Raw genomic sequence first — 19,854 nt, 5'->3', positions numbered from 1 at the left:
TATTTCTGATAATCTTGCTGAAGTTCCTGAACTTAAAGACATGACTTATGAGGAGAACAATTCCAAACTGACTTTTTATCTGATCATCGCGCTAGTTTCCGTGTCCACCTTCTTTCTGACTTTCATTATTCTGATCCTGGCTGTGAGGTTTTGCCACAGGAGAAAGCCCAGACTGTTGTTTGATGGAGCGGTCGCCATTCCCAGCGCGTATCTCCCTCCTAACTATGCAGAGGTGGAGGGAGCTGGAACTCTCCGCAGTTCTTACAATTATGACACATATTTAACGACAGGATCACGTACCAGTGACTTCAAGTTCATCACGTCTTACAATGACAGCACTCTTGCTGCTGGTGGAACTCTGAAAAAAAGTCCAGATGATTCCAATATGATCAGTCTTTCAGATGCAGGAGAATCACTTGAGGTAAGATCAATATTTATTAGGATCTATTAAAGTTTTCCCTGAGGCAAGTTTGTCAAATTTTTGCTTAAAGTAATAAACTGTGAAACAATAAGCTAAAAGCAAACTAAGAATCAATGTGTGCACTTCCTACAGATGAGATAATTCAAGAATAGAAATTTATTTATTTTTTAAAAATATTTTACTGAGCCATGGTCCCTGCTTGATAGCTGCAGAAAATCAAAGAGCTTAAATAAATAAATAAATAAATAAATAAATAAACAAACAAATAAATAAATAAATAAATCGTTACTTATTTGCTTGTATGTTTGTTTATGTAGATATAATATTCTTAAACACATAAGACACTCGACTTGAAGTTTTCATGTTTGTACATATTGGAATCTCTACTGTTTTCTGGAAAAAAAATCGGCAATAGTTTTTATAACTTTCATTTTAACTAATTAGAATTTATATTATTATTAATATTATTATTATTATAATTATTATGATTATTATTATTAGTGGTAGTAGTAGGAGTAGTAGTAGTAGATACTGTTTGTGTTAAATACACAGAATTTATTGACGCGTGTTATGTTGTCAGATAGTACAAATATAATGTTGTGCCAAGGTTCAGCTCCTGCGTGATAGGACAGCTCTATGTCTGTCTGTCTGTCTGTCTGTCTGTCTGTCTGTCTGTCTGTGTCTAACTGGCTATCTGTCTGTCTAACTCGCTATCTGTCAGTCTCTGCATTCGTCTACCGTGTTCTTTTTCTTCCATTTTTAAATTTCTCTGTGATGCTTTTTACTTGTAATTTTTACACACAACACCATGCGTCGCTACTCGTCCGCTAACATGGGACAGATCTCTCTCTCCACCTTCTGCATTAATATGTAAAGATGTGAAAGACGTCAAACTGGTGAAGGAGGCAACGCCATTAGAGATTGCGAGATTCCTCTTCTGTTTAATACGCTTGTGTTTTATTTGATTCCTCTCACATACTCATTTTTAACACTGTGTATAATCGTAAAATCATACACATTTCTCTGCAATCGTCCCGGATTCGATCATTTATTATGGAATACCCTGGATGTTTTGCGTGGTGCTTTTTGTTCGGAATAACGTCTGTTTTACATTCGCTGCCGACATCAAAAGGAGATATCAGTTATTCTACTCCAGAAGAGAGAAAGATCGGGTCTGTGATTGGGAATCTGGCAAAAGACCTTGGCGTAAATGCTAAAACACTGGCTTTGCGTAAAGCGCGTTTGGATGTAGAGGGTGACAGCAAACGCTATTGTGACATAGATATAAACACTGGAGATTTGACCGTAGCTGACAGAATTGACAGAGAGCAACTTTGTGGCTTTACCGCTGTGTGTGTGTTGAAATACGAAGTAATTCTAGAAAACCCTTTGGAATTACACCGCGTGACTGTAGAAATTACTGATATTAACGATAACGCACCGGTTTTTTCAAAGGACGTCGTTAAATTAGAGATCAGAGAACAAGCACACAAAGGAGCTCGCTATGCCATTAATGAAGCGCACGATGCAGATATAGGCGTGAATGCCGTACAGACCTACAAACTGCAGGATAATCCTTATTTCTCGTTTGTTTTTCATAATAACCCGGACCAAGAAAAATACGGGGAGATCATTTTAGAGAAGGAGTTGGACCGTGAACAGGAACACGAGGTGAGGTTATTGCTTACTGCTCTGGATGGAGGCAATCCGCCTAAATCTGCCTCTGTATTAATACATGTTACAGTCCTCGACGCCAATGATAATTCTCCAGTGTTTAGTCAGCAAGTTTATAAAGTGAGTCTGCGAGAAGATTCTCCCGTTGGCACGACAATAAGTACAGTTACGGCCACGGACGCTGATGAAGGTGCTAATGGTCAAGTAATTTACGAATTTGGACATATCTCTAACGATATGCTTAAATTGTTTACGCTAGAGTCTGAAACGGGTAATTTAGTTTTGATCGGCGCCGTTGACTATGAAAGACAAACGACGTATGAAATACGGATTCAAGGTAAAGATGGTTCTGGGCTGTCCTCTTTTGCGAAGGTGGTAATTGATATAGAAGACGTTAATGACAATGCACCCACAATACACCTAAAATCGTTGAATAATCCTATTCCTGAAAGCGCACCACCTGAAACAGAAGTAGGCATAATTAATGTGCAAGATAAAGACTCAGAGAAAAATCGACAAATTCGGTGTAGTATTCAAGGAAATGTTCCTTTCGTTTTAAAACCTTCTATCAAAAATTATTTTTCCATTGTGACATCTGGCGTGCTCGATCGTGAAATTACATCAGAATACAACATTACTTTTATTGCAGTGGATGAAGGCACTCCCCCCTTATCCTCCTCTAAGACAGTTCAATTGTCGATATCAGATGTAAATGATAACGCACCTGTATTTGAACAGCAATCCTACACTGCATATGTAGTTGAAAATAACAAACCAGGAACTTCTATTAGTTCTGTTACTGCAAGAGACCCAGACTGGAGGCAGAACGGTACAGTACTGTATTCTCTGGTGTCCAGTGAGATAAACGCTCTTCCAGTGATCTCATTTTTATCCATTAACTCAGATACAGGAGTGATCCAGGCCGTGAGGTCATTTGATTATGAAAAGTTCCGAAACTTTAAAGTCCAGGTTGTAGCCAGAGACAACGGTTCTCCTCCACTCAGCAGCAACGTGACTGTGAGTGTGTTCATATCAGATGAGAATGATAACTCTCCACAGATATTATACCCTGCTCCAGAGGGAAAGTCTTTAATGACTGAGATGGTCCCTAAAGCTGCTCTCTCTGGCTCTCTGGTCTCCAAAGTTATCGCTGTGGATGCTGACTCTGGACAGAACGCGTGGCTGTCGTATCAGATAGTCAAATCTACCGATCCGGGACTTTTCACTATCGGCCTCCATAGTGGAGAGATCAGGGCTCAGAGGGACATTACTGAATCTGACAGCATGAAACAGAACCTTGTCATCTCTGTGAAAGATAACGGACAGCCGCCTCTCTCTGCTACATGTTCTGTATATTTACTTATTTCTGATAATCTTGCTGAAGTTCCTGAACTTAAAGACATGACTTATGAGGAGAACAATTCCAAACTGACTTTTTATCTGATCATCGCGCTAGTTTCCGTGTCCACCTTCTTTCTGACTTTCATTATTCTGATCCTGGCTGTGAGGTTTTGCCACAGGAGAAAGCCCAGACTGTTGTTTGATGGAGCGGTCGCCATTCCCAGTGCGTATCTCCCTCATAACTATGCAGAGGTGGAGGGAGCTGGAACTCTCCGCAGTTCATACAATTATGACACGTACCTAACGACAGGATCACGTACGAGTGATTTCAAGTTCATCACGTCTTACAATGACAGCACTCTGACTGCTGGTGGAACTCTGAAAAAAATTCAAAGCGACATTTTAGGTGCGAGTCTAATTACACTTAACAACACATGTGAAGAAGGAGATGAGGTAAGAAAATCTTTTGTCGCACTTCTCGTATTACACTATATTGCATTTATAGTTGAAATGGTCTTGCATTCGGTTTTATTGGCCTTTTTCATATTACTGAAGACAACTGTTGCTGCTGTAATGCTGGTAAATATGATTATTGTGAACCACAACCGTATTATACTCAATATACATGTCTAACAAATCCGTGACAAATGCCCCACGCACTGGACATGGACAATATTTTTTTTACTATATATATTATTTATTTCCACTTGTACAAGCTTTTTAAATTATATTGTAACATCCTGATCCATAACTGAAATAATTCCGTATCTAAGGCAGGATATAGCCGTGTCATCATGTTGTTGGTGCTGTTTACGGCTTCTTTGTTGAGACATTTGAATTATATGAATTTCTTTAGGAAAAATAACGTTACAACAAATGCGTTTCACGGAGAAAAACGCAAGATGTGACCAAAAGAAAATATGGAAAGAATCTGAAATGTAATAATAATAAAAATCCTCAAAGGGTCGCTATTTAACAACAGACTTACAATTAGAGCTCTCCACCCATTATCTTTTCTGCACCATCCCATAACGTCGAGAAGGATTGTTACAGAAGGTTGTATAGCGCATACAGTGAATCTAATTCATGAGATCTAACATTGCTCAGTACACAGCATATAAACCATTGAGATAATCAGCACATTTTAGAATGGAAACGATGATATCTTCGTTTTCTTCATTGCTTCTCTTTATTTACTTTTGGATATTTATTCGCGCTGTACGTGGAGATTTGAGCTACACATTCCCGGAAGAAACAAAGCAGCAATATGTGATCGGAAATATAGCAAAGGATCTCGGACTTGATGTGAAACGATTATCTGCTCGTAAAGCTCGAATAGAGACGGAAGGCAGCGCTAAACGGTACTGCGACATTAATCTGAATAGTGGGAATCTGATCGTGGCAGAAACAATAGATCGAGAGAAGCTTTGTGGCTCGAAAATATCGTGCATCCTTAATTACGAGGTTGTTTTGGAAAATCCTCTTGATGTGCATCGCATTTCACTGCAGATTCAGGATATAAACGACAACGCGCCGAAATTTCCTAAAAGTCGGATAACGTTTGATATCCAGGAATCAGCTGTTAAAGGAGAACGTTTTCCTTTAAACGAAGCTCACGACTCTGATATAGGCCAAAACACGGTTCAAGGATATTCGCTGGAAAGAAATAATCATTTTGTTTTATCGGTTAAAGAAAACGCGGAGGGAGGAAAATACGCTGAACTGGTTTTGGACAAAGAGCTGGATCGTGAACAGACGAAGGAAATAGATTTAATATTTACTGCTACTGATGGAGGCTCACCACAGAGGTCTGGTACTGCAGTTATCCACATAAATGTGCTTGATGCTAATGACAATACACCGGTTTTTAGTCAGTCTGTGTATAAGGTTACTCTCGCTGAAAACGCAGCGTTGGGTGCAGAAGTAGTTACAGTGAGCGCTACAGACGCTGATGAGGGCGTGAACGGGGAAGTCAGTTATGAATTTAGTCGAATCTCTGATACAGCTTCAACATTATTTTCTATTGATAAAATAACTGGTAAAATTACAGTAAACGGAAATATTGATTATGAAGAGGAAACGTCATATGAAATGAGAGTCCAAGCTAATGATGGTCCTGGTCTAGCATCTACGGCCAAAATTATTATAGACATCACTGATGTAAATGACAACGCTCCAAGAATTATTCTGAAATCATTAAATGATCCAATACCTGAAAATAATGTTGTAGGCACTGAAGTGGCCATTATTAATGTTCAGGATAATGATTCAGGAGATAATCGAAAAGTCCGATGCTCCATAAAAGAAAATGTTCCATTCAGATTAAACCCATCCATTAAAAACTACTTTTCTTTGGTAACCACGAGCTTGTTAGACAGAGAGAAAGAATCAGATTATAACATAACAATCACTTGTACTGATGGAGGATCTCCACCTTTATCCACATCTATAACCATTCATTTAACTGTATCTGATGTGAACGATAATCCTCCTGTATTTGAACAGCAATCCTACACTGCATATGTAATGGAAAATAACAAACCAGGAACTTCTATTAGTTCTGTTACTGCAAGAGACCCAGACTGGAGGCAGAACGGTACAGTACTGTATTCTCTGTTGTCCAGTGAGATAAACTCTCTTCCAGTGACCTCATTTTTATCCATTAACTCAGATACAGGAGTGATCCAGGCTGTGAGGTCATTTGACTACGAAAAGTTCAGAAACTTTAAAGTCCAGGTTGTAGCCAGAGACAACGGTTCTCCTCCACTCAGCAGCAACGTGACTGTGAGTGTGTTCATATCAGATGAGAATGATAACTCTCCACAGATATTATACCCTGCTCCAGAGGGAAAGTCTTTAATGACTGAGATGGTCCCTAAAGCTGCACTCTCTGGCTCTCTGGTCTCCAAAGTGATCGCTGTGGATGCTGACTCTGGACAGAACGCGTGGCTGTCGTATCAGATAGTCAAATCTACCGATCCGGGACTTTTCACTATCGGTCTCCATAGTGGAGAGATCAGGGCTCAGAGGGACATTACTGAATCTGACAGCATGAAACAGAACCTTGTCATCTCTGTGAAAGATAACGGACAGCCGCCTCTCTCTGCTACCTGTTCTGTATATTTACTTATTTCTGATAATCTTGCCGAAGTTCCTGAACTTAAAGACATGACTTATGAGGAGAACAATTCCAAACTGACTTTTTATCTGATCATCGCGCTAGTTTCCGTGTCCACCTTCTTTCTGACTTTCATTATTCTGATCCTGGCTGTGAGGTTTTGCCACAGGAGAAAGCCCAGACTGTTGTTTGATGGAGCGGTCGCCATTCCCAGTGCGTATCTCCCTCCTAACTATGCAGAGGTGGAGGGAGCTGGAACTCTCCGCAGTTCTTACAATTATGACACGTATCTAACAACAGGATCACGTACCAGTGACTTCAAGTTCATCACGTCTTACAATGACAGCACTCTTGCTGCTGGTGGAACTCTGAAGAAGAGCCCAGATGTTGCAAATACAAACAACCTTTTTGATGTTGAAGAACTAGTTGAGGTAAGATGAATTATATAAAATTATTTACGTTTTAGATATTAAAACTAAAAATTCAAAAATTAGAGTTTACATCTTTCTATCTTTTTCTTTCTTTCTTTGGCCTCAACTTTCATTCTTGTTATGTATTTAACTTCTGTACTAAAAGACAGAATACTTTTTCTAAAAAAAAAAAAACAAAAAAAAACGAATGAAAGACCAAAAGAGAATGCAAATAAATCTTACCCATAAGCTTAATAACAAACTTTTCTCTACAATCCTACACTGCATATGTAATGGAAAAAAGCATATATAATGGAACATATTTTCTATAATGTTCTGAATAAAAAATCTCATCTTGAAGTGTATACTACATAGTCCACCTCTTCAAGTAGTTAGTATGGTGAGTTCTGTTTTACTGTTTCAGCACCACAATTTGGTAAACAGCGTCATGAGCGGCGTTGTATAGATGAGTGGAAAATACAGGAATGCAATCTTCTGTCAACGTAGACAATTTTCTTTATTGTGCTCTTGATGAGTTGATGAAATATAAAGTGTGTAATCTGCTGTGGAAGAAAGTTCTCTTTTTGCTAGTGCTGTTTTGTAAAAATAATAATAATGAATAAATAATACAGATCGCTGCTTCTGTCACTCCATGAAATTTGACAGCATTATAGGAAAGTCTGAGTACATTAACCGTCACAATAATTAAGACCAAAAAGTGTGTATATATTAAAATAACTGAAAAAAGAAAAATATATACATTTAAATATAGTGTAGCTGCATCTACGTATATTCTCTATGTCCCATATGCTGATTGGTGTCCGTTCCATCCGCAGAACTGAAAAAAAAAAAACCGTGTATGGTGCAGAATGTTCCAATGCATCTTAAGTCTGATTGTGTGAATTAGATTATTGATGTTGTTTGTAAGCTTTTTTAATTTTTGTGATAATCGGGTTTGTGCCTTGGAACAGGATATTTATTAGCAAATGCGGATTTTGTTTCTGCTGTTGTTATGACAAATATTAAGTTACGTTTTTCCGTGCGCACAGAATAATTATGTATACTTTTTATTCGAGTTGTGTCACGTATGGTCCGGTTAGTAAAAGTAAACTGGTTTAAAATAGACAGTGTTAATGCTTCGTCAGGGAACGTTTTATAGCGCTAATCATCCTGTAAATAATCTGGTAATGCGGTTGTTCGATTTTTTTCCACCTTTGTGTTTTTATGAGATTTTGAGTAAATGCAAATTATCCCACTTACAGCCAGAGAGCATAGTAAAAAAATAGAATTAGTTTCTTAATTTACATCATGTGTAAAAAAAAATCGTTGAATAACTTAGGTTGTTCAAAGATTATCTTTCTTTCTTTCTTTCTTTTTAGTATCTTTCATCAAAGATCATTTTATCATGCGCCATGACAAAGTTATATTTAAGGCTATAAGATGAAGCTCGAGTGTAGGAGTAAAGCAGAGACGACTCTGCAATATACTAAAAAGGCTCAAAGGGTCGCTGTTTACCGAGGAACCAAAAATAAATCTCTCCACCCAATGTTAGTAATATTTCAGCCTTCCATGAGAAGGAGAAGCATTGTTGCAGATGTACGTATTTGTTCTGATAGAATTTCAGAATAGAACAACTTTAATTAGCAGACGCCTTTGATTCAAAGAAGACTGGAAAGAAAAAATGTTTTTATTGTCGACTTACTGTCGTGTGGCTTGGGTTTGCATGATTATTTGTGCTGTACGTGGAGATTTGAGCTACACATTCCCGGAGGAAACGAAGCAGCAATATGTGATCGGAAATATAGCAAAGGATCTCGGACTTGATGTGAAACGATTATCTGCTCGTAAAGCTCGAATAGAGACGGAAGGCAGCGCTAAACGGTACTGCGACATTAATCTGAGTAGTGGGAATCTGGTCGTGGCGGAAACAATAGATCGAGAGAAGCTTTGTGGCTCGAAAATTTCTTGCATCCTTAATTACGAGGTTGTGTTGGAAAATCCTCTTGATGTGCATCGCATTTCACTGCAGATTCAGGATATAAACGACAACGAGCCGAAATTTCCTAAAAGTAGGATAACGTTTGATATCCAGGAATCAGCTGATAAAGGAGAACGTTTCCCTTTAAACGAAGCTCACGACTCTGATATAGGCCAAAACACGGTTCAAGGATATTCGCTGGACAGAAATAATCATTTTGTTTTATCGGTTAAAGAAAACGCGGAGGGAGGAAAATACGCTGAACTGGTTTTGGACAAAGAGCTGGATCGTGAACAGACGAAGGAAATAGATTTAATATTTACTGCTACTGATGGAGGCTCACCACAGAGGTCTGGTACTGCAGTTATCCACATCAATGTGCTTGATGCTAATGACAATACCCCGGTTTTTAGTCAGTCTGTGTATAAGGTTACTCTCGCTGAAAACGCAGCGTTGGGTGCAGAAGTAGTTACAGTGAGCGCTACAGACGCTGATGAGGGCGTGAACGGGGAAGTCAGTTATGAATTTAGTCGAATCTCTGATACAGCTTCAAAATTATTTTCTATTGATAAGGTAACTGGTAAAGTTACAGTAAACGGAAATATTGATTATGAAGAAGAAACGTCATATGAAATGAGAGTCCAAGCTAATGATGGTCCTGGTCTAGCATCTACGGCCAAAATAATAATAGACATCACTGATGTAAATGACAACGCTCCAAAAATTATTCTGAAATCACTAAATGATCCAATACCTGAAAATAATGTCGTAGGCACTGAAGTGGCCATTATTAATGTTCAGGATAATGATTCAGGAGATAATCGAAAAGTCCGATGCTCCATTCAAGAAAATGTTCCTTTCAGATTAAACCCATCCATTAAAAATTACTTTTCTTTGCTAACCACGAGCTTGTTAGACAGAGAGAAAGAACCAGATTATAATATAACAATCACTTGTACTGATGGAGGATCTCCACCTTTATCCACATCTATAACTATTCATTTAACTGTATCTGATGTGAACGACAATCCTCCTGTATTTGAACAGCAATCCTACACTGCATATGTAATGGAAAATAACAAACCAGGAACCTCTATTAGTTCTGTTACTGCAAGAGACCCAGACTGGAGGCAGAACGGTACAGTACTGTATTCTCTGGTGTCCAGTGAGATAAACGCTCTTCCAGTGACCTCCTTGTTATCCATTAACTCAGATACAGGAGTGATCCAGGCTGTGAGGTCATTTGACTACGAAAAGTTCAGAAACTTTAAAGTCCAGGTTGTAGCCAGAGACAACGGTTCTCCTCCACTCAGCAGCAACGTGACTGTGAGTGTGTTCATATCAGATGAGAATGATAACTCTCCACAGATATTATATCCTGCTCCAGAGGGAAAGTCTTTAATGACTGAGATGGTCCCTAAAGCTGCTCTCTCTGGCTCTCTGGTCTCCAAAGTGATCGCTGTGGATGCTGACTCTGGACAGAACGCGTGGCTGTCGTATCAGATAGTCAAATCTACCGATCCGGGACTTTTCATTATCGGCCTCCATAGTGGAGAGATCAGGGCTCAGAGGGACATTACTGAATCTGACAGCATGAAACAGAACCTTGTCATCTCTGTGAAAGATAACGGACAGCCGCCTCTCTCTGCTACCTGTTCTGTGTATTTACTTATTTCTGATAATCTTGCCGAAGTTCCTGAACTTAAAGACATGACTTATGAGGAGAACAATTCCAAACTGACTTTTTATCTGATCATCGCGCTAGTTTCCGTGTCCACCTTCTTTCTGACTTTCATTATTCTGATCCTGGCTGTGAGGTTTTGCCACAGGAGAAAGCCCAGACTGTTGTTTGATGGAGCGGTCGCCATTCCCAGCGCGTATCTCCCTCCTAACTATGCAGAGGTGGAGGGAGCTGGAACTCTCCGCAGTTCTTACAATTATGACACATATCTAACTACAGGATCACGTACCAGTGACTTCAAGTTCATCACGTCTTACAATGACAGCACTCTTGCTGCTGGTGGAACTCTGAAGAAGAGCCCCGATGTTGCAAATACAAACAACCTTTTTGATGTTGAAGAACTAGTTGAGGTAAGATGAATAATACCATATTATTTACATTTTAGATATAAAAATAAAAAAGTAAGGTTTACATCTTTCTGCCTATTTTTTTTCTTCTTTGGCCTCAACCTTCATTTTTGTTATGTAATGAACTTCTGTACTGAAAGACAGAATACTTTTTCCAAAAAAAATAAAATAACGAAAGAAAGACAAAAGAGAATGCAAATCCATCTTACCCTTAAGCTTAATAACAAACTGCACAGACACACACAAAACACACACTGACACATCAAACTGTTTACATGCTTCTTACATCCATCAAACTGTTTACATGCTGTTTTGCACATTTTTTTGCTCTTTTGCACAAACTGTCCAACGTTTCAACCGTTTTGCACATATTGTACAATATCTCAGTCATTTTGCACATCCTATACAATATTTCAGTCATTTGCAGTTTTTGCAAAGTTCTGCATATTATCTCAAGGACCTGCTGCTAAGAAACTGTGTTCATTCTAGTATTACTGCACAAAATATTCTTTGAACATTCAGTATTCACATACAGTATTTACTGTCTTTTGTGTACTGTATTTTTCATACTTTTTGTATTGTCTTGTAACTTTTTGTCCTGCACTATCTTTTGTCCTGCACTGTCTTGTCTGTCTTGTTGGTCTTGTCCTGCACTGTTTGCACCAGGTTGCACAGTTGCACTTTATGTGGCTAAGACTACTTACAAGTCCTTAGCCCTGTCTTTGTTTTATGTAGCACCCTGATCCTGGAGAAACTTTGTCTCATTTCAGTATGTACTGAAACAGCTATATATGGTTGAAATGACAATAAACTTTTCTTGACTTGACTTGAAACTTTGCTCTACCATACACTGCATATGTAATGGGAAAAAAGCATATATAATGGAACATATTTTCTATAATGTTCTGAATAAAAAATCTCATCTTGAAGTGTATACTACTTAGTCCACCTCTTCAAGTAGTTAGTATGGTGAGTTCTGTTTTACTGTTTCAGCACCACAATCTGGTAGAAAGCTTCATGAGCGGCGTTGTATAAATGAGTGGAAAATACAGGAATGCAATCTTCTGTCCATGTAAACAATTTTCTTTATTGTGCTATTTGATGAGTTGATGAAATACAAATTTTGAAATCTGCTGTGGAATTTGCTAGTGCAGTTTCGTAAAAATAACAATAATGAATAAATAATACAGATTGCTGTCACTCCATGAGAATTGACAGCATTAGTATAAAGTTTGTGTACATTAACCGTCACAAAAAATAATAAGGAAAAGTCGGTATATATAGTAAAATATCTAAAAAAGTAAATTATATAGATTTTTATATAGTGTAGCTGCATCTATGTATATTCTCTATGTCCTAGATCCAGATTGGTGTCAGTTCCATCAGCAGATCTGAATTATCAAAACATCTCTTTTGCGGAATGTCGCAAAGCAACTTAAGCGTGATTGTGCGATCGTCTAGATTATTGATGTTGTTTGTTTGTTTTGTTTTATTTTCTTGATAATCGGGCTTGTGGCTTGCAACTGGATATTTACTAGCCAATGCGGATTTTGTTTCTGCTGTTGTTATGACAAATGATATATTCCTTATCTCAGTTCACACAGAATAATTATGTATAACTTTTATTCGAGTTGTGTCACGTATGGTCCGCTTAGTAAAAGTAAACTGGATTAAAATAAATAGTGTTGATGCTTCGTCGGGTAACGTTTTATAGCGCTAATCATCCTGTGAATAATCTGGTGATGTTACAGTTGTTTGTTTTTTTTTTCCACCTTTGTGTGGTTATGAGATTTTGAGTAAATGTAAATAATCCCACTTTCAGACAGAGAGCATAGTAAAGAAAATATAATTTATTTCTCAATTTACATCATATGTAAAATAAAAAAAGTTTAATAAATTAGGTTATTTAAAGATTTTCTTTCTTTGGTTCTTTTTTGTCTTTCATCAAAAATCATTTTACCATGCGCCATGACTAAGTTAAATGAATGGCTATAAGATGAAGCTCGAGTGTAGGAGTAAAGCAGAGACGACTCTGCAATATACTAAAAAGGCTCAAAGGGTCGCTGTTTACCGAGGAACCAAAAATAAATCTCTCCACCCAATGTTAGTAATATTTCAGCCTTCCATGAGAAGGAGAAGCATTGTTGCAGATGTACGTATTTGTTCTGATAGAATTTCAGAATAAAACAACTTTAATTAGCAGACGCTTTTGATTCAAAGAAGACTGGAAAGAAAAAATGTTTTTATTGTCGACTTACTGTCGTGTGGCTTGGGTTTGCATGATTATTTGTGCTGTTCGTGGAGATTTGAGCTACACATTCCCGGAGGAAACGAAGCAGCAATATGTGATCGGAAATATAGCAAAGGATCTCGGACTTGATGTGAAACGATTATCTGGTCGTAAAGCTCGAATAGAGACGGAAGGCAGCGCTAAACGGTACTGCGACATTAATCTGAGTAGTGGGAATCTGGTCGTTTCGGAAACAATAGATCGAGAGAAGCTTTGTGGCTCGAAAATGTCTTGTATTCTTAATTACGAGCTTGTGTTGGAAAATCCTCTTGATGTGCATCGCATTTCACTGCAGATTCAGGATATAAACGACAACGCGCCGAGATTTCCTAATGAACAGATTACCTTTAATATGATGGAATCAATTGTTAAAGGAGAACGTTTTCCTTTGGATGAAGCTCACGACTCTGATATAGGCCAAAACACGGTTCAAGGATATTCGCTGGAAAGAAATAATCATTTTGTTTTATCGGTTAAAGAAAACGCGGAGGGAGGAAAATACGCTGAACTGGTTTTGGACAAAGAGCTGGATCGTGAACAGACGAAGGAAATAGATTTAATATTTACTGCTACTGATGGAGGCTCACCACAGAGGTCTGGTACTGCAGTTATCCACATCAATGTGCTTGATGCTAATGACAATACACCGGTTTTTAGTCAGTCTGTGTATAAGGTTACTCTCGCTGAAAACGCAGCGTTGGGTGCAGAAGTAGTTACAGTGAGCGCTACAGACGCTGATGAGGGCGTGAACGGGGAAGTCAGTTATGAATTTAGTCGAATCTCTGATACAGCTTCAAAATTATTTTCTATTGATAAAATAACTGGTAAAGTTACAGTATACGGAAATATTGATTATGAAGAGGAAACGTCATATGAAATGAGAGTCCAGGCAAAAGATGGTTCTGGCTTAGCATCCACTGCCAAAATGATTATAGACATCACTGATGTAAATGACAATGCTCCAAGAATTATTCTTAAATCACTGAATGATCCAATACCTGAGAATTCAGTGACAGGAACTGAAGTAGCCATAATAAATATTCAAGATAATGATTCAGGAGATAATCGAAAAGTCAGATGCTCCATTCAAGAAAATGTTCCTTTCAGATTAAACCCATCCATTAAAAACTACTTTTCTTTGCTAACCACGAGCTTGTTAGACAGAGAGAAAGAACCAGATTATAATATAACAATCACTGCTACTGATGGAGGATCTCCACCTTTATCCACATCTATAACCATTCATTTAACTGTATCTGATGTGAACGACAATCCTCCTGTATTTGAACAGCAATCCTACACTGCATATGTAATGGAAAATAACAAACCAGGAACCTCTATTAGTTCTGTTAAAGCAAGAGACCCAGACTGGAGGCAGAACGGTACAGTACTGTATTCTCTGGTGTCCAGTGAGATAAACGCTCTTCCAGTGACTTCCTTTTTATCCATTAACTCAGACACAGGAGTGATCCAGGCTGTGAGGTCATTTGACTATGAAAAGTTCAGAAACTTTAAAGTCCAGGTTGTAGCCAGAGACAACGGTTCTCCTCCACTCAGCAGCAACGTGACTGTGAGTGTGTTCATATCAGATGAGAATGATAACTCTCCACAGATATTATACCCTGCTCCAGAGGGAAAGTCTTTAATGACTGAGATGGTCCCTAAAGCTGCTCTCTCTGGCTCTCTGGTCTCCAAAGTGATCGCTGTGGATGCTGACTCTGGACAGAACGCGTGGCTGTCGTATCAGATAGTCAAATCTACCGATCCGGGACTTTTCACTATCGGTCTCCATAATGGAGAGATCAGGGCTCAGAGGGACATTACCGAATCTGACAGCATGAAACAGAACCTTGTAATCTCTGTGAAAGATAATGGACAGCCGCCTCTCTCTGCTACCTGTTCTGTATATTTACTTATTTCTGATAATCTTGCTGAAGTTCCTGAACTTAAAGACATGACTTATGAGGAGAACAATTCCAAACTGACTTTTTATCTGATCATCGCACTAGTTTCCGTGTCCACCTTCTTTCTGACTTTCATTATTCTGATCCTGGCTGTGAGGTTTTGCCACAGGAGAAAGCCCAGACTGTTGTTTGATGGAGCGGTCGCCATTCCCAGCGCGTATCTCCCTCCTAACTATGCAGAGGTGGAGGGAGCTGGAACTCTCCGCAGTTCTTACAATTATGACACGTATCTAACGACAGGATCACGTACCAGTGACTTCAAGTTCATCACGTCTTACAATGACAGCACTCTTGCTGCTGGTGGAACTCTGAAGAAGAGCCCAGATGTTGCAAATACAAACAACCTTTTTGATGTTGAAGAACTAGTTGAGGTAAGATGAATAATACCATATTATTTACATTTTAGATATAAAAATAAAAAAGTAAGGTTTACATCTTTCTGCCTATTATTTTTCTTCTTTGGCCTCAACCTTCATTTTTGTTATGTAATGAACTTCTGTACTGAAAGACAGAATACTTTTTCCAAAAAAAATAAAATAACGAAAGAAAGACAAAAGAGAATGCAAATCCATCTTACCCTTAAGCTTAATAACAAACTGCACAGACACACACAAAACACACACACTGACACATCAAACTGTTTACATGCTTCTTATATCCATCAAACTGTTTACATGCTGTTTTGCACACTTTTTTGCTCTTTTGCACAAACTGTCCAACGTTTCAACCGTTTTGCACATATTGTACAATATCTCAGTCATTTTGCACATCCTATACAATATTTCAGTCATTTGCAGTTTTTGCAAAGTTCTGCATATTATCTGAAGGACCTGCTGCTAAGAAACTGTGTTCATTCTAGTATTACTGCACAAAATATTCTTTGAACATTCAGTATTCACATACAGTATTTATTGTCTTTTGTGTACTGTATTTTTAATACTTTTTGTATTGTCTTGTAACTTTTTGTCCTGCACTTTCTTTTGTCCTGCACTATCTTTTGTCCTGCACTGTCTTGTCTGTCTTGTTGGTCTTGTCCTGCACTGTTTGCACCAGGTTGCACAGTTGCACTTTATGTGGCTAAGACTACTTACAAGTCCTTAGCCCTGTCTTTGTTTTATGTAGCACCATGATCCTGGAGAAACTTTGTCTCATTTCAGTATGTACTGAAACAGCTATATATGGTTGAAATGACAATAAACTTTTCTTGACTTGACTTGAAACTTTGCTCTACCATACACTGCATATGTGATGGGAAAAAAAGCATATATAATGGAACATATTTTCTATAATGTTCTGAATAAAAAATCTCATCTTGAAGTGTATACTACTTAGTCCACCTCTTCAAGTAGTTAGTATGGTGAGTTCTGTTTTACTGTTTCAGCACCACAATCTGGTAGAAAGCTTCATGAGCGGCGTTGTATAAATGAGTGGAAAATACAGGAATGCAATCTTCTGTCCATGTAAACAATTTTCTTTATTGTGCTATTTGATGAGTTGATGAAATACAAATTTTGAAATCTGCTGTGGAATTTGCTAGTGCAGTTTCGTAAAAATAACAATAATGAATAAATAATACAGATTGCTGTCACTCCATGAGAATTGACAGCATTAGCGTAAAGTCTGAGTACATTAACCGTCACAAAAAATAATAAGGAAAAGTCGGTATATATAGTAAAATATCTAAAAAAGTAAATTATATAGATTTTAATATAGTGTAGCTGCATCTACGTATATTCTCTATGTCCCAGATCCTGATTGGTGTCAGTTCCATCAGCAGATCTGAATTATCAAAACGTCTCTTTTGCGGAATGTCGCAAAGCAACTTAAGCGTGATTGTGCGATCGTCTAGATTATTGATGTTGTTTGTTTGTTTTATTTTTCTTTTCTTGATAATCGGGCTTGTGGCTTGCAACTGGATATTTACTAGCCAATGCGGATTTTGTTTCTGCTGTTATGACAAATGATATATTCCTTATCTTAGTGCACACAGAATAATTATGTATAACTTTTATTCGAGTTGTGTCACGTATGGTCCGCTTAGTAAAAGTAAACTGGATTAAAATAAATAGTGTTGATGCTTCGTCGGGTAACGTTTTATAGCGCTAATCATCCTGTGAATAATCTGGTGATGTTACAGTTGTTTGATTTTTTTTTTTTCCACCTTTGTGTGGTTATGAGATTTTGAGTAAATGTAAATAATCCCACTTTCAGACAGAGAGCATAGTAAAGAAAATAGAATTTATTTCTTAATTTACATCATATGTAAAATAAAAAAAGTTTAATAAATTAGGTTATTTAAAGATTTTCTTTCTTTGGTTCTTTTTTGTCTTTCATCAAAAATCATTTTACCATGCGCCTTGACTAAGTTAAATGAATGGCTATAAGATGAAGCTCGAGTGTAGGAGTAAAGCAGAGACGACTCTGCAATATACTAAAAAGGCTCAAAGGGCCGCTGTTTACCGAGGAACCAAAAATAAATCTCTCCACCCAATGTTAGTAATATTTCAGCCTTCCATGAGAAGGAGAAGCATTGTTGCAGATGTACGTATTTGTTCTGATAGAATTTCAGAATAGAACAACTTTAATTAGCAGACGCTTTTGATTCAAAGGAGACTGGAAAGAAAAAATGTTTTTATTGTCGACTTTCTGTCGTGTGGCTTGGGTTTGCATGATTATTTGTGCTGTTCGTGGAGATTTGAGCTACACATTCCCGGAGGAAACGAAGCAGCAATATGTGATCGGAAATATAGCAATGGATCTCGGACTTGATGTGAAACGATTATCTGGTCGTAAAGCTCGAATAGAGACGGAAGGCAGCGCTAAACGGTACTGCGACATTAATCTGAGTAGTGGGAATCTGGTCGTGGCGGAAACAATAGATCGAGAGGACATTTGTGGCTCCAAAATTTCTTGCATCCTTAATTACGAGCTTGTGTTGGAAAATCCTCTTGATGTGCATCGCATTTCACTGCAGATTCAGGATATAAACGACAACGCGCCGAGATTTCCTAAAAGTCGCATTACCTTTAATATGATGGAATCAGCTGTTAAAGGAGAACGTTTTCCTTTGGATGAAGCTCACGATTCTGATATAGGCCAAAACACGGTTCAAGGATATTCACTGGAAAGAAATAATCATTTTGTTTTATCGGTTAAAGAAAACGCGGAGGGAGGAAAATACGCTGAACTGGTTTTGGACAAAGAGCTGGATCGTGAACAGACGAAGGAAATAGATTTAATATTTACTGCTACTGATGGAGGCTCACCACAGAGGTCTGGTACTGCATTAATCCACATCAATGTACTTGATGCTAATGACAATACACCGGTTTTTAGTCAGTCTGTGTATAAGGTTACTCTCGCTGAAAACGCAGCGTTGGGTGCAGAAGTAGTTACAGTGAGCGCTACAGACGCTGATGAGGGCGTGAACGGGGAAGTCAGTTATGAATTTAGTCGAATCTCTGGCAAAGCAGCAAAATTATTTTCTATTGATAAAATAACTGGTCAAATTACAGTAAACGGAAATATTGATTATGAACAGGAAACGTCATATGAAATGAGAGTTCAGGCCATAGATGGTTCTGGATTAGCATCCACTGCCAAAATGATTATGGACATCACTGATGTAAATGACAACGCTCCAAGAATTATTCTTAAATCACTGAATGATCCAATACCTGAGAATTCAGTGACAGGAACTGAAGTAGCCATAATAAATGTCCAAGATAATGATTCAGGAGATAATCGCAAAGTCAGATGCTCCATCCAAGAAAATGTTCCTTTCAGATTAAACCCATCCATTAAAAACTACTTTTCTTTGGTAACCACGAGCTTGTTAGACAGAGAGAAAGAATCAGATTATAACATAACAATCACTTGTACTGATGGAGGATCTCCACCTTTATCCACATCTATAACCATTCATTTAACTGTATCTGATGTGAACGACAATCCTCCTGTATTTGAACAGCAATCCTACACTGCATATGTAATGGAAAATAACAAACCAGGAACCTCTATTAGTTCTGTTACTGCAAGAGACCCAGACTGGAGGCAGAACGGTACAGTACTGTATTCTCTGGTGTCCAGTGAGATAAACGCTCTTCCAGTGACCTCATTTTTATCCATTAACTCAGACACAGGAGTGATCCAGGCTGTGAGGTCATTTGACTATGAAAAGTTCCGAAACTTTAAAGTCCAGGTTGTAGCGAGAGACAACGGCTCTCCTCCACTCAGCAGCAACGTGACTGTGAGTGTGTTCATATCAGATGAGAATGATAACTCTCCACAGATATTATACCCTGCTCCAGAGGGAAAGTCTTTAATGACTGAGATGGTCCCTAAAGCTGCTCTCTCTGGCTCTCTGGTCTCCAAAGTGATCGCTGTGGATGCTGACTCTGGACAGAACGCGTGGCTGTCGTATCAGATAGTCAAATCTACCGATCCGGGACTTTTCACTATCGGTCTCCATAGTGGAGAGATCAGGGTTCAGAGGGACATTACTGAATCTGACAGCATGAAACAGAACCTTGTCATCTCTGTGAAAGATAACGGACAGCCGCCTCTCTCT

The 19,854-nt window shown here is 38.3% G+C and overlaps 3 protein-coding genes across 4 annotated transcripts in view; all 3 read left to right on the top strand.

Annotated features, from left to right (window-relative positions):
- The first annotated feature begins 1,402 nt into the window (after window positions 1-1,402).
- The window catches only part of LOC132862894 (protocadherin gamma-C5-like), a 212,980-nt gene continuing 194,528 nt past the window's right edge, over window positions 1,403-19,854 (top strand). The window contains exon 1 of one of the 2 annotated variants that reach the window (XM_060895247.1): window positions 1,403-3,889. In XM_060895247.1, the coding sequence (XP_060751230.1) occupies window positions 1,475-3,889 (2,415 nt within the window). In that variant the 5' untranslated portion in view covers window positions 1,403-1,474. The remainder of the gene's footprint in view (window positions 3,890-19,854) is intronic. The other variant, XM_060895272.1, reaches the window with a different exon arrangement.
- LOC132863646 (protocadherin gamma-A12-like) lies at window positions 4,591-6,994 on the top strand. Its single transcript, XM_060896570.1, has one exon. The coding sequence runs from the start codon at window positions 4,595-4,597 to the stop codon at window positions 6,992-6,994; it is 2,400 nt and encodes a 799-aa protein (XP_060752553.1). The 5' UTR covers window positions 4,591-4,594.
- Window positions 13,173-15,664, top strand: LOC132863645 (protocadherin gamma-A12-like). Its single transcript, XM_060896569.1, has one exon. The coding sequence runs from the start codon at window positions 13,268-13,270 to the stop codon at window positions 15,662-15,664; it is 2,397 nt and encodes a 798-aa protein (XP_060752552.1). The 5' UTR covers window positions 13,173-13,267.

The sequence above is a fragment of the Tachysurus vachellii genome, chromosome 20 (genome assembly GCF_030014155.1).
Source record: "Tachysurus vachellii isolate PV-2020 chromosome 20, HZAU_Pvac_v1, whole genome shotgun sequence".
Taxonomy (NCBI): domain Eukaryota; kingdom Metazoa; phylum Chordata; class Actinopteri; order Siluriformes; family Bagridae; genus Tachysurus; species Tachysurus vachellii.
This window is presented reverse-complemented; position numbering and strand designations above follow the sequence as displayed.